The sequence below is a fragment of the Strix uralensis genome, chromosome 5 (genome assembly GCF_047716275.1).
Source record: "Strix uralensis isolate ZFMK-TIS-50842 chromosome 5, bStrUra1, whole genome shotgun sequence".
NCBI lineage: Eukaryota > Metazoa > Chordata > Aves > Strigiformes > Strigidae > Strix > Strix uralensis.
Window position 1 is genome coordinate 72,731,185 of NC_133976.1, and position 27,133 is coordinate 72,758,317.

At 49.5% G+C, this 27,133-nt stretch overlaps 2 protein-coding genes across 9 annotated transcripts in view; one reads left to right on the top strand and one right to left on the bottom strand.

Moving 5' to 3' along the window:
* The window catches only part of IQSEC3 (IQ motif and Sec7 domain ArfGEF 3), a 107,015-nt gene extending 90,732 nt beyond the window's left edge, over positions 1-16,283 (top strand). Inside the window, exons 8-15 of one of the 3 annotated variants that reach the window (XM_074871618.1) lie at positions 1,485-1,624; positions 2,485-2,610; positions 3,753-3,852; positions 5,888-6,049; positions 6,844-6,936; positions 7,600-7,643; positions 7,727-7,806; positions 9,882-10,018. In XM_074871618.1, the coding sequence (XP_074727719.1) occupies positions 1,485-1,624; positions 2,485-2,610; positions 3,753-3,852; positions 5,888-6,049; positions 6,844-6,936; positions 7,600-7,643; positions 7,727-7,801 (740 nt within the window). In that variant the 3' untranslated portion in view covers positions 7,802-7,806; positions 9,882-10,018. Of the gene's footprint in view, positions 1-1,484; positions 1,625-2,484; positions 2,611-3,752; positions 3,853-5,887; positions 6,050-6,843; positions 6,937-7,599; positions 7,644-7,726; positions 7,807-9,864 lie in introns of all 3 variants that reach the window. The other 2 variants (XM_074871617.1, XM_074871616.1) reach the window with 2 other exon arrangements.
* Positions 16,284-25,473: 9,190 nt separating this feature from the next.
* The window catches only part of LOC141944659 (sodium- and chloride-dependent GABA transporter 1-like), a 35,606-nt gene continuing 33,946 nt past the window's right edge, over positions 25,474-27,133 (bottom strand). For 5 of the 6 annotated variants that reach the window (XM_074871630.1, XM_074871632.1, XM_074871628.1 and 2 more), the window contains one exon: positions 25,474-26,767. In XM_074871630.1, coding sequence (XP_074727731.1) covers positions 26,663-26,767 — 105 coding nt within the window. In that variant the 3' untranslated portion in view covers positions 25,474-26,662. The other variant, XM_074871633.1, reaches the window with a different exon arrangement.

Consider the following 27,133-nt stretch of genomic DNA (forward strand, 5'->3'; position numbering starts at 1 on the left):
CCTCCTCCTTATTTTCAGATCTGCTAATGCAGCTTAGTATTGTTTGGCCTTTTTGACATCATGTCTAGACAAATTCTTGTCTAATTTCCCAGCCATGTTCACTCCTAGGTCATCCTAGGTCAGCCATCTTCCAAGTGTCTCTTATTGCACATCTGCAATTCAGATGAAGCTCCCTCAAAGTTTTTCCAGTGTAAATCCCTGTCTAGATTTTGAACTTCTGTGGGTTCCTTTGACTTGTTTCTTTGTCATGACTGTTGTTCAGAAAGTGTCATCTCAGCCTCCCACACCTTCCCCAATTTGTCATCCACTTCAGACTGGTATAATGTGACACTGAGGCCCTCTTTCAAGTTATTTCCTGAGATACTGAATGGGGCTGATACCTGCCATCATCCCTTTTGGTATTACAGCTAATAGCACTAACTCAAAAGGGTTTTTTATGTTAACTTACACTTAAAGCTGCTTGAAAATCTGCCAGTTCACATCACAATGAATTCAGCCAACATGAGGATCACTCACCCCCAGTGTGTCACACACCACAACTCACTAAAGTGAGTAAATGTCATCTCATTACAGACAAGGTGAGACAGTTCTTTCTAGACTCACCTGCAGGCCAATGCCCAGGTCAGTAGCTTCACCAGCCTGTGTTTGAAGAAAGACAAGAGTATTCAGGCTACATTTACCAGGACGTGGATGAGGGAGCCAGGAGATGACAATGCCTCTCCATTCCTCAGCAGTTCCTCACTTGCATCAGTCAGGGTAGTACATCTCAGACCAGGGAGCTGGAGGGAAAGCAGAGAAAATCAATATGAAATGACTGAAGGAATTCAGTTCAGAGGAAAGACTGGCAGTTTAATTTGTGGTGTTTGGCTCAGGGAAGGGTGAAAGAAAACTTGTCTGCCAGGCTCTGCAGGGGTCAGACAGCAAAATTTGGAGAGTTATCTAAGGAGATGTAAAAGAGGAAATGGACAGGGCCAAGACAGATATCACACAGTAACAGGAAAGTATTACTCCTAGGAGACACCACAGAAGGAAACCACCACCAAGCAAACATGAGAGCTGACACTTGCTCCTCCTGATGCTTGCACTGGCAGGAGAAGCAGCTGAATCCCATCATAGATCTCCTCCACATCTAGCACTTCTGATGATATGAAATCAATGCAGGGGTTGCTGCTGAGTGGCCCAAGATGTGTGAATGTGAAATTGTGGCTATAAAACCTTAGGGAACACATGGAAAGGAGCCACACTGCAGAGCAATGGAATAATGAAATCTTCTGCATTGGCCTTAGAGATGTCAGTCTCTCCTGCTGGTGCATTAGGTGTGTTAGAGCAAGAAAGAAGACAGCCTAAAGCAAAGTATTGCTCTTTCCCTTCAGCCTTCCCAGCACTGCACAGTGCAGAGGCAATAGTTGCCTGTCAGGGACCACCAGTTCTTCCCTTTCCTTTTCTCCCTGCCTAGCCTGCCCAACATTTTCTGTATTTGGCAGGGGTGGACGACGGTGCTGACATCCCACGGGAGCTGGTGGTGGGGATCTATGAGAGGATCCAACAGAAAGAGCTAAAATCCAATGAGGACCATGTGACTTATGTCACCAAAGTGGAGAAGTCCATAGTTGGAATGAAAACGGTGAGCACCCATAACCCCACTGGCACCCACTCAACCCTCTCACCCCCACCTCCCCCACTGACCTCTTTTCTGCCTTTTTCCTCTATGCCCCTACTCCTGTGATACTTTCCTTGATTTTGATGAATTCACTCCTTTTTCTCCAAATACTTTTTTCCTTGCTATCTCATCCTTTCCTAATTTGGGGGGATCTCCTTGGCCAGAGTTTACAGTATCTGGTGTGGTAATTGCTTGCCCAAGAATCTCATTGCAGGTCCTGCCTGCCAATGCAGGTCCTGCCTGCCAATGCTTCAGTGATAGCTCTGCAGTGTTTCAAACTTTCAGGCCTTGTGAGGGTGTACGAAGTGGAAGGCAAAGTGGTAGAAAACAATTTCACCCATCTGTCTCTAATGAGTTCCCTAAGGACTGCTGGGGTTAAGAGACTCCCAAATGCAGAGACAGCTTCTTCAGCAGCAACCGATCTGTTATGCAAAAATATACATACTGTTTACCCAAAATGAGCAGAATAATTTCTCAAAGCCCAGGAAACCTGCAGATGTTCAGTGGGGTGAGAGAAAGTGAGCAGTCACCCAGTGATTGGAAGCCAGAGGTACATGACGATGGGAAGTGTAAGCAAGAAGGTTGCCTGTAGCCTGTCTCACTCCTCTGATTTATCCAGATCACAAAACCAAAGCCCTCTCTGCTATTGCACCATCAGGAAAAGTGATGGGGAGGAGTGGTGGGGAGGAGACAATTTAAGTGGGCAGTGTGGGCAGAATTGGCTTGTGCTACTGTCAGTGGTCAGAGTTGTGCAGGCTGAGGATGGGGAAGACCCACAGTGGCACCTCTCTCAGCCTTTGGATGCTCTTGTGGATGTTCTGCAGGTTCTGTCTGTGCCCCATCGACGGCTGGTCTGCTGCAGCCGCTTGTATGAAGTGACTGATGTGAACAAAGTGCAGAAGCAGGCAGCTCACCAGAGGGAAGTTTTTCTCTTCAATGACCTGCTGGTGGTGAGTGTGCTCTGGCAATTAGGCACTGCAGTGGTAAAACTCGCTCTGATTTCTATAAAGAAATCTAAAACCTGTCCACAACATCCATTTACCCCCTGTCCTAAGGACAGACCATCTCCTGGTCCATCAACATTGTAAGACACAGCTCTGGATCCTTCACTGTTAAAAACCTACCAAATCTAAAACTCCTCTAACCCTTGAAAAAACAAACTGTCACATCCTACAGCCATCCAAGCAATGTCACTGCTCTCTCTCATGCCTTTGCCAGCAGGGAGGTTCATTTCATGAAAGGGAGGTTCATTTCTTTGTCTGTTTGTACTATAGTAGACAGAGCCCTCCCATGCACTTTAAATCTTTCCTGCCAGACACTTTAAAACCACTGCCTTCTAACATTGCAAAGACTGTATGAGAGTAGATATTACTTACTGGAGCCCCAAATGTGTATAGTACTTTAAAAGTGTCCTGCTCCAGAAACCTTGCAACTGAGTTCAGACAGTTACAAGGGAAGGCAGAGGTACACTGACACTGGGAGGAGGACAAACAAGATGAAAGCTCTGCTGAATTTAATGGCAAAATGAAACTGTATGTTGCAAATGTAAGGCTAAAACCAAACCCTTTTGTAGGAGCAGAGGACAAGAAGCTTTCCCCACCTATTCTTCTGCACCCATTTGTACAGTTGTGAACCTGGGGAGAGGGTCTGCTCCTTGCTATCCCTCTACTCCATGGTATAAATCAGATCCATAAGAACTAGTGCTGGGGGAGCGAGGGCAGTGCAACATTCACATATGCTCTTGTTTTCAGCTCTAAGGTATTTCTGACAGACTTCCCTTGCCTTTTGATCTGGCCCTTGGTTAAGAGAATTGCTCTTGCAAAGTCAGAAATGTGGGCATCAAAAATCCAGCACCCCTGGGAGACAGAGAGCTGAGTGGGCCCCAGGGCTATGCATACAGAATTTCAGAAGTTGTTACAAGTGCAGCATGTCAGGCAGCTTTCTGGGCAAAGAGCCTGTCAGTCACCAAGTGTTACTCCTATGTACAATTAACAGAGCTTGCAAAAAGCTTTTTTGCCTTGAGCAGTTTGCACTGTTCTTGCCTCACTGTTGCCCAGTACCCTGCCCAATGATGCATCTCTCCCTCCAACAGATCCTCAAGCTTTGCCCCAAGAAGAAAAGCTCCTCCACATACACATTTTGCAAGTCGGTTGGCCTGCTAGGGATGCAGTTCCATCTCTTTGAGAATGAATGTAAGTCCATTGCTCCTTGGTTGCCTGAAGGGGTTTGGCAGGGAAAAGGAAAGGAGGGAGGGGGGCTGTGCCACCCAGTGTGAGTTTGCATCAGAAGAGAGATTCCATCAGGGTTAAAAGTGGAGGGGAGAAAACCGAAGCTTCGTGCTGAGCAGATCCCTGTGCAGGTACAGTGTGATGAGAAGAGGCTTTTAGTACCTCTTGCTGTGTCTGAGAACCTGCAGAAGGGCTGAACTTATGCTCATTGGAGAATCTGGCTTGTCATGGTGGCAAGGAGATCATTTGTGGGGGGGAATGAGGGGAGCTCTCAGGAGCCAACTGTAGGTGGAGAACTGTGTTGACAAAACTGCCGCTGCCAGTTTTAGCCCCTCTCCCCTCATGCCCCAAGTCACAACTCCCACCTCTACCTTTGACACTGATAAAGGCTCAGGTGCTGCTGCTGCCTCCCTGCACTGTGCCATACTGTGCTGTGCTTAAAGCTTCCCAAGACAGAAGCAAAGCCCTTGGAACAGCACCCACCAAAGCATGGCGAGAGGCCAGCCCTAGTCAGCCTGACCTTGATGGTCTGGGAATAGAGCCATGATGTGTCATGATTGAAGCTGGTTGTGCGGTGGAGGAGTTCCAGAAACAGGCAGGCTTCCTGCTGGCATGGGCAGAGGGGCTGCACAGCAGACCCAGGCAAGCATGGCTGATGCCCACTGGGGTTTTTACGAGCACCTGCAGAACATGCTGCAAGGAAGGAAGACCATAGCAGCACACGGGCTATACTAAGTTTTTTACATCCTCTCTCTACCCTATTGGCAGCATGAGTCACTTTCTCAACACCCCACTCTCTGCAGCATGCAGAGGCTTTCACATCCCTGTATGTACAAGAGAGTCATTCATAACAGCATCCCCAGGAGGCTGGGATCAGCTTTTGGGGGTATCGTGACTATCCTGGGAGTGCCCAAGGGTCTTCTGGAAAAGGCATCCTATTGTGTATCTCCTGCAGAGACAGAAAAGCAGATGTCCTAAAGAGCTTGTGATCTGAACAGATGAGACAGACACAGGGTGGGAAAAGGTGCCTGAGACAAAAACAGGGGGAGCTGAGGGCTGGCAGAAAATAGCATGTTGGTCCTTTGAATTGTTTGATAAAGATTGATAAAAGAAGAGGGTGAGAAAGGCAGGCAGATTCAGGAGCAGTGGAGGAGAAAAGAAAGCAAGACGGGGGAAGAGAGAAATTAAATGTAGGGAAAGGTGAGAGGGAAGGAGAAAAGGGGCTGAAACCACTGGCCATTGAACAAAAGGTAGAGAAGGTCCAATCACAAGCGTAGCAAGTCTTGTTCTTGCACACTTTTGTTCTCCTGCTTCTGTTGGCTGAATCTCCAGCCACCACCTTGCACCCAACCTGATCTTTAAAACACAAGGCCTTTTGTTGTGATATTTTCACTCTCTGGACATGTCCTTTCACTTACATTCCTGTGTGTTTTGCCTCTTGGGGAGTACAAAGCCAAGACCTGCAAACCCACATCTTTCTCTTTACCATTCTCTCTGCACAGCACAATGAGCTGTGCTAAAAGCTCTGTCATCTTCTCTGATGATAGAAGTAGAGACTGGGGAGAAGTCCCTGCAACTGTGGATGTTTGACTCCAGGAGCCAACCTCTCCTGTTGCATCTCCCACAGGAGAAAAAGTGTGGTTGGCCTCTTATATATAGTGTTTACTCCTCCACAGATTCAGAAGGGCCTTATAGTCCTACCTCTGTGCTTAGGTTCCCAGAGCCAGTGTTGCACTAAGTGTAACTAAGAACTAGAATTTTCTGGTTTTGGCAGTGCTGTGGTGCTGGTGGCAGTTGCCTTGCTGCCGCAGCTTGGCCATTCTGTTTCCCTGAAGGGCCGTAATGCTGCATGTTCCCACAGTTTGCAGCATGACAAACTCTAGGTGTGCCATTCCTTTGGACTCATGTTGGAAACTCTGTCCTGCGGAGGTGCCAAAGCAGCGAACTACTCCAGTACAAATGCCTAACGCTTCTTTATTTTGTTGACACATCTTTACAGATTACCCCCATGGCATCACACTGGTGACTCCAGTTTCGGGCTCAGAGAAGAAACAGGTACTACACTTCTGTGCTCTGGGTGCTGAGGAAATGCAGAAGTTCGTGGAAGATCTGAAAGAGTCAATAGCAGAAGTTACAGAGCTGGAACAGATACGAATTGAATGTAAGGGCCTCTAATACAATTCACACTCTAATGCCATCACACTGCATGTGTCTACAAGGAAGAAAGGGTAAAGGAAATGGATTCTTCAGGAACAGGAAGAAAGAGGATGAGTAGCACAAGTCTGCACAGGATTGTTCTTGTGTTCGCCAGTGGGGTGAAAAAGCAGTCAGGCTCTGTGACCGCCCACCAGCAGGAGAAATGGATGAACTTAACTACTTATGATGCTTATGAAACAGAGCATGTGATACAGTGACCTGGAACAGTGAAGCTTAGACTGCCAGACCCGGAAGACTCTTCACCATCTCATACTCCTTTGACTATGCAAATATGATCTGTAGATAGCTGGGAAGTGCAAGACAGGTCCGGTAGCCTTAGCAGAGTTGTCCTTCACTCCAAGAATGTCTAGGGGATAAGCAGTCTGTACCGTGCCCCTCTGTGGCCTGTCTTACACAGATTAGATGTCCATGTAGCCTTTGATGGCTTTCCCATATATAAATTGATGAGCCAAAGTAGCTCAGCATCAGTGGTCCCCTCCTCTGCAGCAATAAACTATTCTGTATAAATGCAGGTCATACCTAGAAGGTCTTGTGGAGATAGTTAAGTTCCTCCGCATGTCAAGTCCTCTCCAGTTTCTGTCTTTTTATTGGCTGTTCCTCTGTCCCTCCCTTCTTGGCACTCTCTTGTCATTTTCTTGCATTAATTGTTCTTGCTGACTTCCCATATTGCTCCTTCATTATGCTGGTGTCCTTCCCTCCATCCCTCTCATCATTCTCTTCTGTATGTGTGTCTTGCAGGGGAGCTGGAGAAACAGCAAGGGGCAAAGACTCTCTCATTAAGGACCAATGGAGCTCAGATGGAACTGCAGTCTAAGCAAGGCTCTCCAACAGGTAGGAGGACACCCAACTTCTTTTGGTCAAGCAGTGCTGCCTTTGCAAATGTGTTCTCATTGATTCCTGTGAGAATAACCACAAAAAGAAATGTTCATGTTCCATTTTGTATCCTTTAGCCTTGGGCAAATAGTGGCAATATGAGAACATATGCATTCTTCAAATACCCTAGAAAAGCCACTAAAGTCTTATTACCCAGTCTGTAGCTGTAACATCTAGCAAAGAGGCGTTACTGATGGAGCATACATAACTGCTGGAGAACCTGGCCCACTTTTTCTTCCCTGAACTGATGCAACACAGTAACTGCACTATTAACTTCATCCAGACTCTTCATGAACACTTTGGACCAGCCTCTGTGTATCAAAGGCTTTGCGTCCATTCATGACTTGGCTTGTATGCCAGCAAAAATCAAGTGCAGAGGTGAGTGGCTACCAACTCACTAGAATGGCACTGAGATCAGGACCTAAGGATAGGATCCCAAAGGGGCCTCCTCCTACCCCGCTAAGCAGCTATCAGGTTGCAAGAGGGTCTGGATTTGTTTTTGCAGTCGAGTCTTGTTTGACTCTGCACCTCTCTCCTTAGCTTTCCAGTCCACAGTATTAGGTCTGGCTTTTGACTAGAGGTACAGAGCTCATGAGTGAGGTATTTTGTTTTATTTTAAAGGCAAGAAGGATTTGGGGGAGAAGGTCTCGGACAGCACAGTGGAGGTAAGTAGAGTGCAGAGCAGCTGAGGTAAGTAATTCTCTCTCACTTCAGCTCTTCTCACATTCTCTATTGTTTCTTTTCTCAGGTTTTAATCAATGCCTCCCCAGCCAGACTGACAATTTTACCAATTTCCAGAGATACAATTAAAAGTTACTGCTAGGACGGGTAATACAACTTTCAAATCCAAACTAAACTTCAAAGCATTTTCAATCCGTTTTTATAACTGTAACATCCCTCATGGACCAAGCTCCCAAACGCTGTAGACTAACCCACCCCACTGCTTATGGGGAGACTGAGAACCCCACTAAAGACTTCCCTGACATGCTAACTCCATGCAGCATCACATGCAAATTCCCTGCAGCCCAGCTTTCCTGCACAATCTCTGCAGCTCTGTCTCTCCATCCCCCCTTGAAGGGGATTAAGCATGGCCTTTGTATACCAGAGACTTTCCCTAGAGCTTCACCTTCCTAGGTAGGGAGCTTGGCTGTCCTGTGTGCATCTATCTTTGCAGGGATGTCTAGAATCCAGTGGGTTGCCTGTTTCTTCACAGACACCCATACTCCCACTGCCTGTGAGGAAACAGGAAAATGCAATCTTCACACTGAAAATCTTATCTACTACTTCCTACTCTCTCCCTGCCTGGAATATCTCCATTGTCCCAAATTTGCCCTTTTCCAGGGTAGTTCTTTCCCCTCTTGTCACAGCATATTTACTCAAAGAGTTCAGCTTCTCTGTGGGGAGTAGGTGCTGCTTCTTTTCCCTGAAGAGCATCCCATTTCCCTGCAGACACCCCCTTCCCAGCCAATTTCCTATTCCTGTTGGGAGGAGTGTTTCCTTGTGAAGAATAGCTTCCATGTATCCTAATGTCATTAGCACTTCATGGCCCAGCAACCAGCTTTTCCTATGGGATGTTCCACTGTCTGAATAAATATTGACACAATATTACATTCTGCTGTGCAGTGAGTCTGAGCAACCTTCATGCTTGAGTAGGGACAGACAGCTCATCCTTATTCCAGCATGGTGGGAAGCTTGGCCACTCCACAGCTTCTCCTTCCCAATTGTCTGGTGCTGCTGTGCAACATGCCAGACCATCAGGGCACCCCCATTGTCCCATCTGCCTATCTGTACCCCTGCCTAGCTGGAAGTGCCATGCCAACCTCCAAGCACTCGTTTCCTACCCAGGGTTTGTCACTTGACTGACATTCTGTTTTGAGCCGGCAACTTTGCTGTGGTTTGGGGTCTCCATCAGCCCATGTCCTTGCCAGGAGGAACTATAACTTCATCCACCATTCGGGAAGCACCATTTTCCTGCTGCGCTTCCCCCCCCTTAGGGACCTCCAGGCCAGGCCAGCTCCTCCTTTTCAAACTGGACTCAGTGAGCTCCCTTATTTGACTCCATTATCATCATCTCTCTGTGGGGACCCTGATGACCTCCTGCTTCCCTTCCCCCTTTCAGCTGCCCAAGTAATACTCTGCCAGCAGAGGAGCATTTCCATTTCTTTGAGATTATCTAATCTGCTGCCATTTCATCATGAATTTCTTTTATCATTGTATGAGCTAGATGGACATTTTTTCTTTTTTTTTCTTTTTTTGAAAATCATTTCCTTTCACTGACAAACCATCAAATGGATCAGAGGGAGCTGCCTTTTGCTAGAGTATGTCAGATTTCTGCTTTTTCCTTTGTAAACAGATTAGCCAGTCATGTGGTGTACCTTCCTACTCAGAAAGGCAGGGAGCTGGGAAAGGCTCGAGTCTCTCTGTCTCTCTCTATCTCAGATTCAGCTACCATCATTTTGCTGAAATGTACAACCTCGATTATCTGAAACCTTTCTGTCTGGTTCCCCTCTCCTTTTTGCTGGTGGGGACACGGGCATGACCTCTGAGGTCTGTTCATTACCATGAGAATTTACGGACGCCTCCACTCCTAGAGTTGATTTGCGTTCCCTGTGCCATTTGGATAATCAAAGTTGCACTGCATTTGGGAATGCCGGCCCTGCTGCCTTTGACGTGATGGAAAGGACAGGGGCACTTAGGCCTAGATGGGGATGATGGGGCTACTGGGGGTAGCTGTGCAGCTGGGGATTGTGCCTATTCTGTTTTTTTGAGGAGGGGAGGGTTTAATGCATGTGAGGCCGACTGGTGGCGGGGGTTCAGGGCAGCCAGTAGCAGCAGATGGGAAAAGTCTTGTAACATTTAATGCTTCTTTGGCTGTTTCTAAACTAGGTGTCAATTCACAACAGGCTTCAAACGTACCAGCACAACTCCGCCCTGGGGCCCGAGAGTGGAATGCAGCCCAGCACATGTCTTAACATGCCACGGGAGCGGCTGGAGACAGCACTGGTGCCCTCGCACCCCGCCTCGGCGGGGACACTTGTACAGTGCCAGCAGATTGTCAAAGTCATTGTCTTGGACAAGCCGTGCCTCGCTCGAATGGAGCCGGCCCTCAACCAGACTCTGACACGCTACGTCACCTCTGATTCCTGCACCTCCACCCCCTGGCGCGGTGTGGGCAGCGGGCTCCCCGGGACCCCCATGAAGCTGGTCCATCAGCCTCCCCTCCCACCTCCACCACCTCCCTACAACCACCCCCACCAGTATTGCCCCCCTAGCTCCCTGCTTCAGAGGCGCAGGTACTCCAGTGGCTCACGCAGCCTCGTGTAGCCACACCACCAGCACCAAAACAGCACAGACTTCCCCACTTCCCTTCCCCACTGCCTCCCGGGGACCCTTTCTGCCTACAGAGATCTAGTTTGTGATTTATTTTTTAGTAAAAGAAGAAGAAAAGAAAAAAAAAATCCAACTGACCTAACTCTTACCCTGTCTCCCCTCAAGATGATGCTAATTGTAAGGAGCCATCTACAGAAACTGCCAACCTACACTCTCACACATCCTCACACCCTGCCAGCCCAGCTGGCTTCCTGTGCTCGTGCAGTCCCCATGTAGCACTTTGCTGCCCCGTTCCTGAGAGGCTTGATGACCTGCTGCTTTCTAGGCACTGTGTCTTCCGTTTGCTACTCCTCGACTGCCTTCCCTGCCTTGCATTTACCTGGCGATAGGTTTGTACCCACCCCAAAACTTCGCCAGCCTCGGAGAGAAACGGACTCACCCGTGCCAAGGACCAACCTTGGGGCACGCCTGGAGGTGGAGTTCCCCCTGCCACCACTGCTGCTGCCTGCTAAGCTGGAGCTGAGAACTTGTACCACTTGCCATGCTTTCTCTTCATCGCTCTTCAAATATTATCTCCTTGCAGCAGCCAGTTTCAAGCGAGGGAGTGCACGAGTGAAAGAGAGTTCAAGAGGAGGAGAGACTGTCCTGAGCTGCAGTACAACACAAAGATGGTCTCTCTGAACACCAAAACTCTTTCTGTTGTTATATTGGAGCATTGTACCAGAGACCTCTGCTGAGACCTAGCAGACCTCATCACATGTAAATACACTTGTATGGTAGCGTATGTATGGCGCATGCTTACTAAAGGAAACACCAAGCAGTTCTGAGGGAGCAGAAGGGAGGGATTAAGCCCAGGGGTCTTCCTGGAATGGATGAGTACTTTTCCAAAGAGTTGGCACCAAGAGGTGCCCTCCCACCTCAACACACACATACACACACACACATATGAAGATTGTCTTCTCTAGCATAAAACAGACCCACCTCTGCTTTCCTCCTCCTAGCTGGTTTTGTGTTTCCTGCCCACCTGCTTTTTTATATTCTGAAAGAAAAGCCAAGTGTTACATTCATCTGCTGGGGTGAATGTTCCCTTCACTTGAGCTCTTCCTCCTGTGTTAGAGGGAAGGAGCTTTTTGGAAACCACCCATGTGAGGTCCCAATCTGTATCTCTTGCCTGGCTTTACTCTTGCCTCCATCAGCCCTTCCTATAGGAAAGCTGCCCAGATACCAGACTCCAAAGCCTCTCCTCTCTCCCTCCCTATCCCAGCTTCAAAGTGAGGGGAAGGGAAGATCCTGAGATAGAGATGACAGCTCAGCTCCTCTGCTTTATTGGGGACATTGATGTGAAGGAAGACGGCATTACAAATGGGCTATGGATGTATTTTTAGAAAAAAAAATCTCTTTGAGCAGTAGGGAGGGAAAGGTATTAATTAGCTTAAAGGCTTTGGTCTCGCTCACTCACTCTATCTCCCTTCAAGGCTTAAGAAGATCAACTTTAGGATTTTAAAATAGGACAGAATGCCTTTTAGGGCCTTTATTTTTATTTTATTTTAAGAGGGAAAGAAAGAAAAGCTTTTTCTTCCCATGTGAGGCTGAGACGTGAGCACTGGGTGCTGGTGACATAGTCACTGGATGAGGACTGGCAGGAGTTGTTGGCAGTGGTAAGCATGTGCAAAATGTCAGGGAAAGGGCGACAGTGAAGACAGATGCAGGACACTCTTTTTTACCTTATGGGGTAAAAGCCACACAGCAGTTTCCTTAGGGATTGTACCAATATGCTCATCTCTGGGGCTATTGCCAGTGACGAAAAACACAGTGCATCAGGGACTGGCTCTTTGTATGTCTGCTGGCTCTGCTGAAATGTTCAGATGAAAGAGTTCACATATTTGACCTGGGCATAAGTCCAGCTGGGGTTAGGGAAGTGGACAGGGGCTGGGGTGAAGGGTCTCCTGTGCCCAAGCCTCCTCCGGGGCAGGAGCCTGCACACTTCTGGGTCCCCTTGTTTCTGAGCCTGACCCATACACCCAGGTGTAATGAAAGGTCTGTCTAAGTTGTTTACTTAGCTGTCTGGAGCAGAGCACTAGGCTGCCATGTTTATACACCATAGCAAATGTACTGACCAGGAGCCAACAGGCAAAGCCTCAGGGAGGACCACAGAAGCAGAAAAGATTGTAAGAAAACCCTGAATAGAAGCCCACTCTCCCTCCAGACCAGAGAAGCTTTCTTCTAGCCAGGATGCTCCACATCATAAAGCCAGGCCCAGGGAGAGGTCCTCACCCCCAGCCAGGGCTCACCTCACCCTCCAGCCAGCTGTGAGGCACAGCTGGCCTGATCTGCTGCTGGCTCCCTCCAGGGTGACACGCCGCCTCACGGCAGCCAGGATCTCCTACAACCTGTCCGTAGCTTCCTGGGAAAGCATATGTGTGGCATCTGCCATTGTCCAGTCAATGTAGTGTGTGGCTGCCGTTTTAATTTTACTCACTGCTGCAGTGAAAAGGGTGGTATCCAGGAGGCACTGGCACTGCCCTCCCTTCTCAGTGGTTATTTCGCTGTCTGAGAGGAATGGCAGTACTTGTTTGTTTTTTCCCAGGGTGCAGTGAGCCACTGAAGGTCTATGTGTGTGTTAAAATAAATAAATTAGATTTTACTTGACATTTAACATGGAATGACAACAACAAAAACCTTAATATACTTGATGAAATAATTTTTTTAGATAAAATATTTATATCAATGTCTATGAAGTTCCTACAAGAGAGGTTTGCTGCTTTAATAATTGAACGGGAGAGCTGCAAGTATTTAAAGAAGAAATAAGGAAGCTTCTGTGAGACTCCCTTCTTTGTGCTGGATGAAGGGCAGAAGTAAGTTAACTGAAGTATCGAGGTACCTGAGGCACAGCAGTCTCTCAGGGCAAGTTGGCTTCATTTCCCTGACCTTGCAAAAGGCTAATGCTGGCCTTGACCTTTGGACAGAGAAGTAGATGTAGATAACCCTTGCTGTCTTCTAGCCTGGTGGTAACAACATCTTCTGCAGGGTTTAGCTGGAGAGACACTAAACTACTCTATTCCAGGTTGTCATGGAACAGGTTGCTCTAAATTCTACTGTGTAGATGAGCCCTTCGGACTTCACTTCAAAATATGGATTTTTTATTTCCTTTGAAGGTTGGTCTCGAAGGTTGACAAGCACTTTAAAGCATGTCTACACCTCATCTGATCTATTGTATTGTCTGCTCCCACAGCCCTCCCACACGCAAGTAAGACACACAGACTCAGTGTAGCTGTAGTACTGTGAATAGACACCCTTGCACGCAGACTGATCGTTGACAGGGTGCAGGCTAGAAAGAGCATGTCAGTGACAACCTAACGAAGGACAAAATGTATACCGCAGCTCAACTGGAGGGAGCAGCCCAAAGAAAAATCACCAGCTCTTGACAGCAGTGATTCTGATCATGAACCTAGCACAATCTTTCGGGTGGAGGAATCAGGCAGGAAGCTGTTGCAGAGATTAGATTGACCCAAATGAACCAGTGGCTTTTTGCTGCCAAATTCATATCCTTCTATATTAAAAAAAGAATGGGGGAGAGAGAAAAGAGAAACCCAGTAAAAAGTATTTTGCAGTGAGTGTCAGGTAGTCAGTGGCCAAACAAGAAGGTGGCTCTGCTGGACAGTGGAAGAGAACAAGGTGTTGCTGAGGTCTACAGAGCTGTGTTATGCAAAATGTCAGGCTCTGTCCTGATTCTCTCTTGCTCATGCAGGTGCAGTGAAATTAATCTGTTTACACCAGAAGCAAAGGGGTGGAAAAATGTGACAGGAGAATCAAGCTTAGTGCAAACAATTTGGGTTTAATGCAGTGTTTGTCTGCTACTGAAGTACTTTTAATGCCATGGTCTGGGCTACTGTGGTAGCAACACTTAGTGCTTTCTGCAAGACCTTCAAAGCATCCCACTGTTCACATTTTCTCTCCTCCTTGTAGATGAAAGGTGTGGGTATGGTCCACAACCAGAATTTCATCAATACTCGAACTTCTTCACAAAAAGGTACCACCAGATTTGGAAGTATTTGAGGGCCTCCGAGCTGTAAGAGTTTGAGTTTTGTTACATGTTTTTCAGAAGGCTCAACCTGCAACTATCTGCACGTGTTTGTGAGGTTTCCAGAAACAAATCTGAGCCCTAAATCAAGGAAGCTGCTGCGTGGCAGAGTCTCTGCTTTGAAATGCAAGTTGCTGAGCAAGCTCCCTTGTCTCCCACTCCACCAGCTGCCTCACTGTGCTAGTGTAGGCTCCAGGGACTGTCGGCAGTGTTTTGTGAGCTAGCACTGTCCTTGTCCTGCCCGCTCTTTCACAGCCATGCCTGGGACAGCAGCTTTGAAGTCACTCAGCTCTTCAACACTAGTCACAACCCCATCTGAATGTGTCTTTTTAAAAAACTAACAACAGAAGTGTTACCTGTGTGTAGGCTTTTGAAAGCACCTGTCTGTCTGTACCTGTTTCCTGCTGTAAATATCACCAAGAAAAGCTTCCTTTGGGAAAAATGGTGTGGTCACACCTAGCAAAGAGTTCAAATGGCTAATATTTTGTAACAAAATAACAAAAATAGACCAGAGATATTTTATCTGTTCAGTTAATAGTTTTAGAAATTATATTGAGACATGTCACTTGTGCGCTAATGTCTTCTTTGCCTCAGCCCCCCTTCCTGTGTCCCTGGGCTCTGGTGGCGTGCGCAGATGCATGGGTGACACACCAAAGGTGTGCTCCCGAGGAGTGCTGAGCATCCTGGCTTCCTGCTGGCCTCAGGGGCAGCCGGCTGCGGGCTACTGCTGATTTTTTGTTGAATGCAGCAGGAGCTAGCTGAATGCTCACATCCAGAGGAAACCAGGATGAAATAATCTTGTCCAAGAGACAGCGACTCAATGTGAAATTCACCTCTGCAGTGAGGCAGAGAGGAATATGGTGAGGGGGGAAGGCAAAAGCCCTTCTGTGCTGCAGCTCCTTCCTTTCCATCTTGCCAGCATGCAGCAGAGCCAGCCCCAAACCCTCTGCTCATGTCTGTGTAGCTCTGCACCACTGGGGAGGGAGGCCCACACACCCATGCAAAGCGCACGCTGCTGCACGTGCACGCTGCGGCAAGGAGAGCAACTTCACAAGCCGCATGTGCCAATGCATGTGTTGGATGCCAGCTGGCCACAGAGAAACTCATGCACCCAGGGACATCAGCACATACTGTGTGCTAATGCACACACCGTCTGCCAACATGTAGGACTATACGGCAGATAACATGTAAGCATCTCTACTATCCACACAGCTGATCATGCTGTACAAAAATATCAGGCATATGCAGCCATGCACTGCCTGAGCAGGACAGCTGTGCTGGCTGCGGTTGCCATCACAGCCCATCTCACACGCTACGTAGGCTCAGGCTTGGTTAACATTTGGATGGGAGACACATAAGGAAAATGACATTTTCCATGCAAATCAGACATACATGCATATTTACACAAAGCATAACCCCAAGGTTAATGCAACTGACCTTTATGAAGTTCTGCACAGGGATGAGAGAGATGATCAGAGACAAACACGTGCACACAAAGCAAGCTCTCCTCTGCTATGGATGGGGGAAGGCAATCTACATCTTTGCAGCTGAGTTGAACAGATGCTGGATTCAGACTGCACCTGCTAAAAAAAACCTGTCTGTAGGTTGCAAATTCTTTGCTGGCTTCAAAGAATCCCTTAGACCCCCAGGCCCACGGTGAAACACTTGGGAGGACAGAAAACCCTCTGAGACACAGGAAATTTCCCAGGAATTCAGAGGCTTCTGTTTATGTTTTTGTGTGCCACGGATATATTATAAATCAGATTGTCCCAAACAGTCATTTTCTAAGATGTTTTGAAATAGGAGATTATTGGAGAAGTTTCTGCCTGATGTTTAGATCACACACCTGGCTGTAAAGATGAAAGCAATAAAAACAGATTGTCTATATGTGAAATACTCCTCACTTGCTCCGATGTGCAGATACTATTATTAATCGGAAGGTGGCAGGTATCTTTGGGATGGATACTATGTAGACGCATCTAGGTAGTGCTGGTGCAAAGAGATTACAATCCAAAAAGCATGTACCACAACTGTCACGGTGCATCTATACACTGTTATATCTATACAGTATACGTAATGTGCAATAACATATATAGTGTGTGTTCAGAGTTGATCAGAATATGCCACTCTTTTCCACAGAGAAATCTGAGATGTAATTTTTCTCTGAAACTTTCAAGATGGACTTTAAGCATGTCCCTCAAGTGCTTTGCTGTAAGCGGGTTCCACCCACCCCCTACCAAGCAAGATACAGAAGACTTGCCGTTGAACTCGGCACTACATGGCCTGCTGCCTCCGGCTTTGCAGGTGTTGTTCCTGGGGTCCCAAAGCCAACGTGAAGAGTGGAGCCCTCAGGGAGCAGCATGGTGGCAGGAAGATTATCACAAACCCAAAGCTGCCATGTCACAGTCTGTGATCAGGGACAGCGAGGGAACAGGGCCTGCAATGTCACTGTTGCATGCAGGGCACAATGTGCCCCTTTCCACCTCACCTCGGGGACTCTGGAAAGATTGTGCTGGTGCCCTGGGGGTGCCCAGGGCACAGCTGATCACAGAGTCAGGCTCTGCTGTTCCCCACAGGTTCAGGTTTCCCATCATTGCCAGCTGCTGGGGACGAGGTGCCCCTCTATCAAGTCACTGCCCAGATCCTGAGTCTGGCAACGTGGGGTCGTGAGGTCATGCACATACTCCTGCCTGACCTGAGAAAGGGGGCTGAAAATAAGTAGGTGTCTCAAGGATGAGGAGTGTGGTGGTGAGTAGGGCTGTGGGATTTAACCAGTTTAGGAGCTCTGTCACACTTGGCTGGTCTTGGAGCTAATGGGTGCAACTGAGGTTAAAAACTGGCTGAGGAGTTGTGTTTTCTGCCTTAATCCATACAATCCATGAACTGGGACTGTTCTCAAGCATGCAGGGTAGGATCTTATTTCATGTAACACCCATGCTCTAGCCTTGGGGTCTGACAATATGGCATAGTCATCAGTGACTTCTTGGAAACAAGAGCCCTGTCTTCCTAACCCTTCCTCCTCATGTGAATTCTCCCAAACAATGTCAGGTACATTTGAAAAAAAAGAAAAAGAGTGGAAGGGGAGAGGGAAGGCTCTTCCTCCACAGGACTGTAGGGCCAAGGCTGTAGCAGGTAAAACACTTTAAGTGCCTGACAGAGAAATGTGCCCATCCTGATATTCCATATACACTTTCCTATTCCCTCCCATTACGGAAGATTTCACTTTTTCAGTATGTTTCAGCTCCATCTCAGATGTGCAGAAGTCTCATAGACTTGCTGATCAAACAGGACTCACACAGCACTAGCAACAGGAGCAAGTGCCCCTCTCCTCCACTCACCCAGCTGCATGCTCAGGATTTCCCTGAGCTGGTGGCCCCTCTTTGCCATTCTCATGAATTTTCTAGTGCTAAATCAGAACAAACGGGGCAGCTTCCTCCCACACCCCACAGCAAATGGGTGTCCACCCACAAGGGCACTAAATTCCTGCCCTCCCATTGCCACCCCATGCTGTTTGCACGGCTGGCTGGGAAAGACCTGGGTCAGTCCAGGGAGATGTGTGCTGAAAAAGCAACGGCCTTTGCGGGGCTCTGTGCTGGCAGCAGCTGTGGGTGCCCTGATGCTCCTCTGCACGATGCGCAGCCCAACGGTACGGGGATGCTCACTCCTCCCCACGGCCACCGTCTTGCTGCTGGTATGCCCCCGCCGCAGCTGCCTCCGCACCCTCCTGCCTCCCACTGCTTCCCCCTTCCTCCACTCACCGCCTTTTTGAAATGAGCTATTCATTATATTTCATAAAAAACTTGGAGCAAAGTATTTGGGCAGCACTGGAGAAGGAGAACAACATGTTCCCTATAGGAAAACACAAATTCACATATTCTGAGCAGGCATCTCTGCTGGCTCTGGCTAGGCCTGAAACAGCTAAGCCTGGTGCAGACAGGCAGGCGGGGCAGAGTGCGGGGAGCTGCCAGCCAGGCTCTGACGGCAGCTCGCTGGACGCCAGCCCTCCTGGGACACTCCAAGCAAGGCTTTTTCCCCGCCAGGACAAGCAGCCCTGGCAGGAATAAGAGCGACCTGGGACAGCTGATGTTACAACTGTTGTAAGTATCCAAGAGAAAGGAAAGAAAAGCCGCCTCTTCAGCTTCCTAGGGAGGGGGAAATAAAGGGAGGGGAAAACAAAACAGCGAGCAGTGCCACAGCCCTGCCATGCAGGGAGCCCAGACTGGTGCTGACCCTCTCACTGGGGCAGGTGCCACCACGAAACACTTCGGTGCTAATGTTATCAAGTCTCAAGGCATGTGGCTCTGAAAACTCTTTAGCAAAACCAAGTGCAGAGAAATCCTGGTAAAAACAGCAAAAACAGTCACTGAAGTGAGCCTGGTGGTACCAGGGCCTGGTGCCTGGTGCTGGTGTCTGCACTGAGGCCATTCCATGAGGTGGCTGGTGCCCAAAGCCTCCTCTTGTTTCCCTGGTCTTCGCTCTCATGCGAAGGGAAGCTTTCCCTTTGCTTCTGGAGCAGGTCCAGAAGCGTTTGGATCCCTGTACATCCCCTTCAGAGCCTGGGACGCAGCAACAGTGGGGGGAAATCACAGCTTGTGCTTTCTGAAACAAAACCTGGTGCATCTGTTGGGCACACCAGTGCAGGGGCATGCAGCGAGCCCGCCCTGTGCCCATGTGCCAGCTGCAGGAGCTGCCCACCCTGCTCAGCTCCCCAGCACTTGAGAGCTGCTTCTGCCCCAGTAAGGACAAGGTCCCAATCGTTGTGGCATGCTGAGATTTTGTCTCAGACTTCAGCTATGTGGCTTTCAAGTAAGATGGCCCAGGCAGACCAGCAGTCACCAGTTAGCATCAGCAAACGTCACACACAGCTCCATGGCGCATCCAAGGCAGCCCCACTTACCAGCCAGCCCACTCCTGACACCGTTAGCTCCCCCTGTCTTCCCAGTCACAGCCTGTGACCCTCCACCTACAGAAGGAATTACCTCCTTTGCACCCAGTGGGCCACAGCAAAGCCACACAGCCGATGACAGCATGAGCCAGAGCACAGGTTGGTACCTGCAAGCCGGATCTTCATCTGGTGTGAGTGGACAGCATGCTGCTTTCAGCATTTACATCAGCGTTCTGCACACTTAGGACCTGCCCCATAGGACATTTGACACAGCCCTTCTCACTTCCTTGTGGGGAACAGGTCTCCATCACATCTTTCTGCAGGGAGGGAGAGCGTTGCTTGGTAAGGGCCATGTGAACCCAGGCAGAGTTATCTTCCCTTTTTAAAGGGAAAGAAAAAAATCCATCCTCCAGGATCTGACCTCGGCCTTCAGCCTCAGCTCACATCTTCTGGCATCCACAACGAAAAGGACAACCCATCCAGCAGCTAAGGACATACAGCCAGGAAAGAAATGTGCAAGGGAAAAGGCAGGAGCCCTTATTAAATAGCTTGTTCAAAGATAAAACCCCAGCCATCTGTCGACTTGCCCTAGAAGAGGCACTGCTATAATAATTAACAGAGGGAAAGGCAGCAGATATGTCAGTGAAAAAAACAGCAGTTTGCCAACATTTTGCACAGGTCTGCCATGAACACAGTGGGAGGAAGGAACAAGGGGAAAAAGTTCAGAAGAGGAAAGATCACGGTGCCTCGCCAGGGCAGATGCTGCCAGCAGTGCAGGGCAGAAGCCTCCCAGGGGCTGCAGGACACTTTAGGCTGATGCAACTTTGCGCTCAGCATCCCAGGAGCAGATGCTGCTGCAGGGGACTGGCAGCTGGCAATCTCTCTCAGAGCCCTGCCTCTCCCCACAGCTGGGGGAGCGTTCTGGGGTCTGTGGTGCTGCCAGGGATGGGGGCAGCCCCAGTGGGGCTGGGTGCACATGGCACCCCACCAGGCAGTGGCTGGGATGCTGCCTGGGGACTGTGCTGCCACACACCTCTCACCGTGGCAGTGCCACTCACCCAGCTTGCTCCCATTTAAACAGTGATGGCTGATACAGACTTGCTCTCCACCCCCAAAGAAACAGACTCATCTTTCTTTTCAAGGCTCAAAGCATCCAGGAACCCATGAAAATCCATTGGTGCAGCCTGATGGCAGCACCTGCCCAGTGCTCAGGCACACTCCGTGGTTCCAAGGCAGGTGCCCAGCCATGGGACACCCCCTGTACCCTGAGCTGCAGAGCACCCTGCCACACCCCACCCTCCTCCCTGCCGAAGCGTCACCCCATACAGCCACTGCTGGAGCCTGGAGGGCATGATTGAACTTCAGCTGCCCAAGCACTTGTGGTGGCTGGGGCTGTGACAGCTGCTCTGTCACCCAGCTCCCCTGGGAGCATCACTCTGAAGTTCCCCTCACAGAGCTGAAAAGCCACCTTAAAATAAAAATCTTGGATTATAATTCCTAATCCTTGGATTGTAATTCCCATTTGCAGTAAGTGCAGAGAGGGGACAAAGATGCCAGCTCTCTTTCTCACCTTCCTGCAGGACCAAACACACTTAAAGAACACGTGGAAGCATTCATTCTGTGGGCTAGGCAGGCAGTGACCTGGAGTGGCCGCTTGGCTGGGACGTTGTGGCACTGTCAGGAGAGGTGGAGGGGGATGTTGTCCCCCTCCCACCAAGAGCACTCACCCCTGTCTCTTGTCCTTGTCCCCACCAAGGAGTTATTTTTAAATATGCTCTGGTGTGTACTGGAGGGGAATGCACAGATGAGGGTGTGGCAGGTGCTCAGGCTCAGCTACATAGACAAGGGTGAGCTGCAGCCAAAGGGCACACGGGTTCTTTGGGGATGGGCAGGGAGCGGGGCAGGGGCCCAGCACTGCCTGCATGATGAGACACGAGGCACCACTGCCCCTATGTCCTGCCCCTCATCCCCAGAGCCATCCCAGGGGCTGATGTACCTCCAAGTCTGTGTACACGGCTTTGGAGCCATTGAGCAAACAGGAGGCAGCACGCTTCAGGCTGACGGCAAGGGCTGAGTTTACATTTGAAGAACCGTGTATCTGGACAAATACGGGGCAGGTTTTGTTTGGAGCCAGGTCAGCAGCATCAGCACAAAACTCATTTTTCTTTACAGAATCATTGTGAGGGTATTTGTGTTTTCCCGAACAGCACAATGCAATGCAAACCAGCCAAGAGCCTTCTCCAAGCCACACAGCCTTCAAGGGGAGAAAAACCTCCAGCCAGGCAGCGGTGCCCTGATCGGGCAGTGGCTCCCCATCTCATAAATGTGGTGTCTGGGCAGGAGTGCCCCCCAGGCAGGTTGCTTGCCCCACACTGTGGATACAGGGCCCTCTGAGGCCAGTCCCCTCCTGCTATCATTACATCAGTGTCCTGGGCAAGTCCCTTCCCACTGGGTTGGGTTTCCTTGTCTGGAAGTAGAAACACTTGGATCCCCCCAAATCCCCTGGAGAAAGCTCCTGTGGCGCACGGATATGACCAGGGTGAAGCCCTCCACAGCCACTCTGCATGGGGCTGCAACTGTGGGGGTGAGGGCTGCTGGTCCCCAGGGGCCATGGTGGGGACACGTGCCACCCTGCGAGGGGCTGTGACTGGTCCCTGGGGCGCCAATGAAGGCTGGTGCTGTTTGCTTGGCAGCTCAGCACCATCATGCCGCGCTGTCAGGAGGCATCTCCATCAGCGTCATGGATGTCAGGTATCAGCATGGGGAGAACTAACCTCTCCTGAGCGTCTCCAGACACGGACACTTCCCGGCTGACAGCATCTGGGGATGATGGACACGTGCTTGGCAGGAGCCCTGCACTGCCCTTGTTGGTGCTGCCTCAGCCAGCACTGTGGTGGAGACACTGGGACGCCACTCCTGTCCCCTGCTACCTGCCCTGGTGTCTGCCCCAGGGCCACCAGCTGGGGGTCCCCCATGGGCATGGCCCTGGGGCTCAAAACCCTTTACCAGTTACTAACAACTGCACATGGGTCCCAGCCCCTTGGGATGTGCCAGGGAAAGGACTGAAGCCAAGGGGATACCACGCAGCCCCACAGGCAGCCCTCCCGATGCCACCAGGGCATGGGAGGGGACACATGAGGACCTATGTTGGATAGGGCACCTGACGCGCTGGAGGGAGGGACACCAGAGCTAGGGATTGCTCCTGATGGGATGAATGAACCCTGAGGGCCAGGGTGGTAATGTCCCTGCTGCCACACAGCTCTGAGCAGGTCCAACGCCTGCCTGGACCATCACCACCAAATGCAATCAGGGCCCCTCAGTCCAGAGGGAATCCCCCCAGGACAGGGGGATAAGGACAAGTTGCTCATCAAGAATGTTGCCAGCTTTAAGAGCACCCCCCAACACAGAGCACAACTGCATCCAACATATCGTTTAATAGAGTTGTGGAGAGACTACAAGCTATGCAGCGGTCAGCTAGCCAAAGCCTTACAGTGCCACACAGCATTGGTATCATGTTGCAGATGTTGCACACATGTTTCACAAACAGCTGCCAGCTGTTGGAGCACATCTGGGAGAATGGCAGCAGGAAGAGCTCCCCTCTCCCAGAGGAGAGGATCTCCCCTGCATCTCCAGGGGAAGCAGCACTTGAGCAGCAGTGAAGCAATCCTGTCTTTCCCATCACCCCCCTCAGCCCCCCCTGCTGCAGCAGAGGTTGGGGGCAATGGCATTTATTTTATTTTTCGTAGCCCTCAGGAAAAAGAGGATTTTGGAGGGATTTGAGCACAGCTCCCTAAATAGCTCCTTAGAATTAAGAGGTTTCACAGGGGATTATTTTGAGCAGCTGCCCATGGCAAGATGGAGAAGCTGGCAGGTGCTTGGAGGGGGTGAGAGGATGGAAAAAAGGCAGGAGTGCTGTAGGTGAGCACAGGGGAGGGGGACCCCCTTCTGAACAGCAGCATGGGAGGGGAGCATCCCAGTCCCTGGCCACGCACGTATTCTCTCTGCTGTGTGGACCAAAAGGCATGAGGCACCGTGGGAATGGCACAAAAGCGGCTCTTACAGAGGAATTGCTGGCACCAAGAACAGCAGATGCCTTTCAGCTGGTGTCCGAAGCCTGATGTCAAAAAATCAACGCACAGATATGGCTGCTTCACTGGACCTGCCCACAGTGGCATTTCAGAGGCATGGGATGAGCTCAAGGGGCTGTGCCCATCCCTCCCATTTCAATAGATGGGAAACCTGCATGCGATGGAAGTGGGAAGGCTCTTCTGGCACTAAGGATGGGATGAGTTTCAAATGCTGCAAAAGGGGATCAGTCAATCAGATAGAGTTTAACTAAGGACAGATTCCTCCCTGCAAGGCTACAAATGCCAGACTTTGCAAATCCAAACATTCATGGTGGAAAAAAAGTAATGCAAAAAGAGGAAAGGCCATGAAATCTTTCAGAACAGTTCTGAAGAGACTGGTGGAATATGGGTTGAAATACCTCTTCTAGTAATACCAAGAGATATCATTGCTTGGCACAGCTCTTTCTGGTGCAAAGAGGACAAGAAGACAGCTGGAACTTCATTATAATTTTGATATTGGGATGGAAATTGCTTCTTAGGGACCAGATACAGCAAAAAGCTGAGCTCCTCTGTGGGGTCCTGAGCTCCAGCTTCCAGCAGGCAGAGGGTTGAGAGCGTGCACAGTGAGTGGCTGAGCCACAGGCATGCAGGAATAAGTAATAAGGCTGGAAGGAGAGTGCATTTGAGAAACAGGGAAGTGAGGCTGGTAATAATACAGTGAGATATAAATGAGAAAGAATAGAAAGGAGAAGAGAAGGGAGGGAGAGCTGTAATTTGACAGTAGTGGAAGAAAAAAGCAGGAAGAAGCAAGCTGAGGTAGATAATTTCCACTGAATGGATGATACTGGGGAAGCAGTGAGGTAAATGAACAAAAAGAAGCAGGGCAGGAGGGAAAGCAAAGGAGAAGGTCACAGGCAGAAAACTGAGCAAATGGTTAGCTCTCATCAAATGTTGTTATTATGAGCAGCCCATGCATGGGATAGCCCCTGCTACTACACCTAGAGTGATGTTCTGCACCGGCCACACATAAGGCCATAAGTCAGAGAGAGGATGGGACTAAAATCCCAGCAAAAAAGTAACTGAAGATTTAGGGATTTCCTGAGCCACCAGGGAAGGGACTTTGTTTTCTGGACCCTTCCTTCTCCACTCCCCTGGAGGAAAAACCTGGACAGTAAAGCCCTTTGAACAGCTCTCCCAACAACAGAGCTCTTTGGCCAAGAGTTTCAAAAATGACCACTGACTGATTTATTCTACCTCAGTCCTGAGCTGCCCCAATAAAGCTGGAAAAATTGGGGTCTTCCATGGTTTTAAGGCTTTTCTCAAGAATTGACTCCTTTGCCCATCACCCGCCTATGCAACTCTCAGTCTGTGTTTAAGGGGAGAGTGGTTATGTGACCTGGATGCACAGGCAAAAGTAGGTTTCTAGTAAAGGTCATTACTGCAAAGATCAGAGGTTAATATCTGTTTTCAACACAGATGTCCCTCTCAAAGGACATACATGTATATAAGGAGTGGTTTCCTTTATCCCCTGGTTTATAAAAATAGGTGAAAGTGAAATAGAAAATTTCAGCTACAATAGTGCTTGCAATTACAGTACAAGTAAAGATGACATGTCTGTGACTGGCTGAGATTAATTGTGATGAACTATGATTGCAGCTTTCAGTGTTTGGCTTTCAGCTTTACAAGATCAAGCGTGTAAATTCAGCATTTCCTCACATCTATTTAACAGCTGTGATTTTTTTGATGTAAACACCCTAATGATCAGATGCAGGACAGGGCGTGATCTCAGCTCGTGGTGTTGGAGACAGCAAAACATGCACTCAAGGCCTGGAAGTCGCAACCACTAAGAGCCAGGACACAGCACATACATCGTGTGCAAACACAAATTAGTTACACATCCAAAGCAATGTTAATCGAGATGAACTGGAGAGCTGACAGGGGACCCAACTCCAAAGGTGAGCAAATTCAGCTTTAATCACTAGATGACTTCTTTACTCTTTATGCTACCAATCCTCAGGCTGGGAGACCAGCAGAAGAGCAGGTTGGACCCGTGTGTCCCGATCCAATGTCGGGGGAGGTTTCGATACGATCCCAAGAGTGAGATTAAGACACAAACGAGGTCAAATGCCGTATACCCAAAACAGGTTTTTTATTATTAAAGAAGTGAAGAGGGGTAGCGATAGGACAGAATGGAAGGAGAAGGCAGAAATAAAGCAAGGATGCGGGATAGGGCTGCAAGAATAGTCACCACCATGGATCCAGCGACGTCCCGTTGATCCTCAGTCTTCAGTTCTTCGGTGGTGGGTGCACACGAATCAAGCTTCAATGGTAGATGCACACTGAGATAACTTTCTGCTGCCTTTTTAAGTTCATCGTATCTGCTGATTAACATATCTGCTCGCCTTTAGTTTTTTTTTCTCTGGTCCAACAGGTTTTGTTGCATCTGGCTTCAGGGCAGGAACCTTTGCCTCTTGTCGGTTCATTATCAATGCAGGCATGGGGTCTGGCCTATACAATAGAGCCACAAATGGCTACAGGATGGGGCAACTCAGCACACCTCTGTCCCTTTGAGGCTTATCTAAGGAGTCTGACCATGCAACTGCAAATAAGTGGGGGGGTGCATCCTTCAATACACTCCCGCTTCTCTGGGCGACATCCCCCAGACCAATTCACAAGCCACAGCAGCTTCTCTTGGAGGTTTGCACAGACACAAGCAAGCTTTGAGACAGTCATAGGACATTTCAGTCTCTCACACCGTGTCCCAGCTGGTCCCAGGGATGGGCAGCATGGGGCCAACCTGCATCATGTCACAGCCCCACAGCATCAGCAGGACATACCTTTCCTCAGACACTCATTTATGAATTCATTGACTCTGAGCTGAGCCTGGGAGTGCAAGCCAGCAGGCAGGCAGGCCAGCAGACCTGGCGATGCTGTCAGGTTGCCAGGGGAGGGGAGAGACTAATTTGCACTGAGTCACACTGTGTGTGCACAGGTATGACGGTTGATCAGTCTAAACTCTCTAGAAACATCCTCTCATCAGGGAGAGGAAGACCTGGGCATTGGCATCTCCTCCCTGAGAGCCTGGACCAGGATGCTGCAGGATGAGGATGTTCACTGCACAATGCCCTGGCAGCAGCTCGTGCAGTGCCTTGATAAGCTGGGCTGGGAGGAAGAGACACATGAGGGTTCCTCTGCCAGGTCCTCTCTTTGACAAGCGAAAGCCACCACAGAGCCAGGGACAGTGAGCTGTGCTGGAGGAGCTCAAGGGACAACGTGGCATGAGCAGCTACAGGGCAGGGCGAGAAGGTCCAGGCTCTCCTCCTAGACGGCGGCATCCGAGACTCTCCCGTTAAAGGACATCTTTGGCTGGAGGCTGTTGTTCTGAGCTTGCCCATCTGGCTTGGGCTCTGTCATCTGCTGCAAACGCTGCCCAGGAATGAAGGGAGAGAGTGTGTCAGCTGGGGGGCCAGGAGTGGCAACGGTGGGACAGCTGGGGTGTGGCAGTGGCTGAGGTTTGGGACCTAGTTACAGGGTGAGGGAGCAGTGCATGTGGCAGGAGTTACTCCTCTGGAACAATTCAGCAGTCCACTGAAAGCCTCTACAAGTCACCTTTGCTTTGGTGCTGCACACAGCACAGCTGCTCCTCCTTTCATCTGAAATACTGGGATCACATTTATAACACAGGCAAAGTGTTACCAGGCAATACCAGCTGCAAGTAGGAACAAGAGAGAGCTGCACTGTCACAGGCTTCAGAGCAGACCCATTTTCCCAGTTTCCGTAACTTTTCAATTA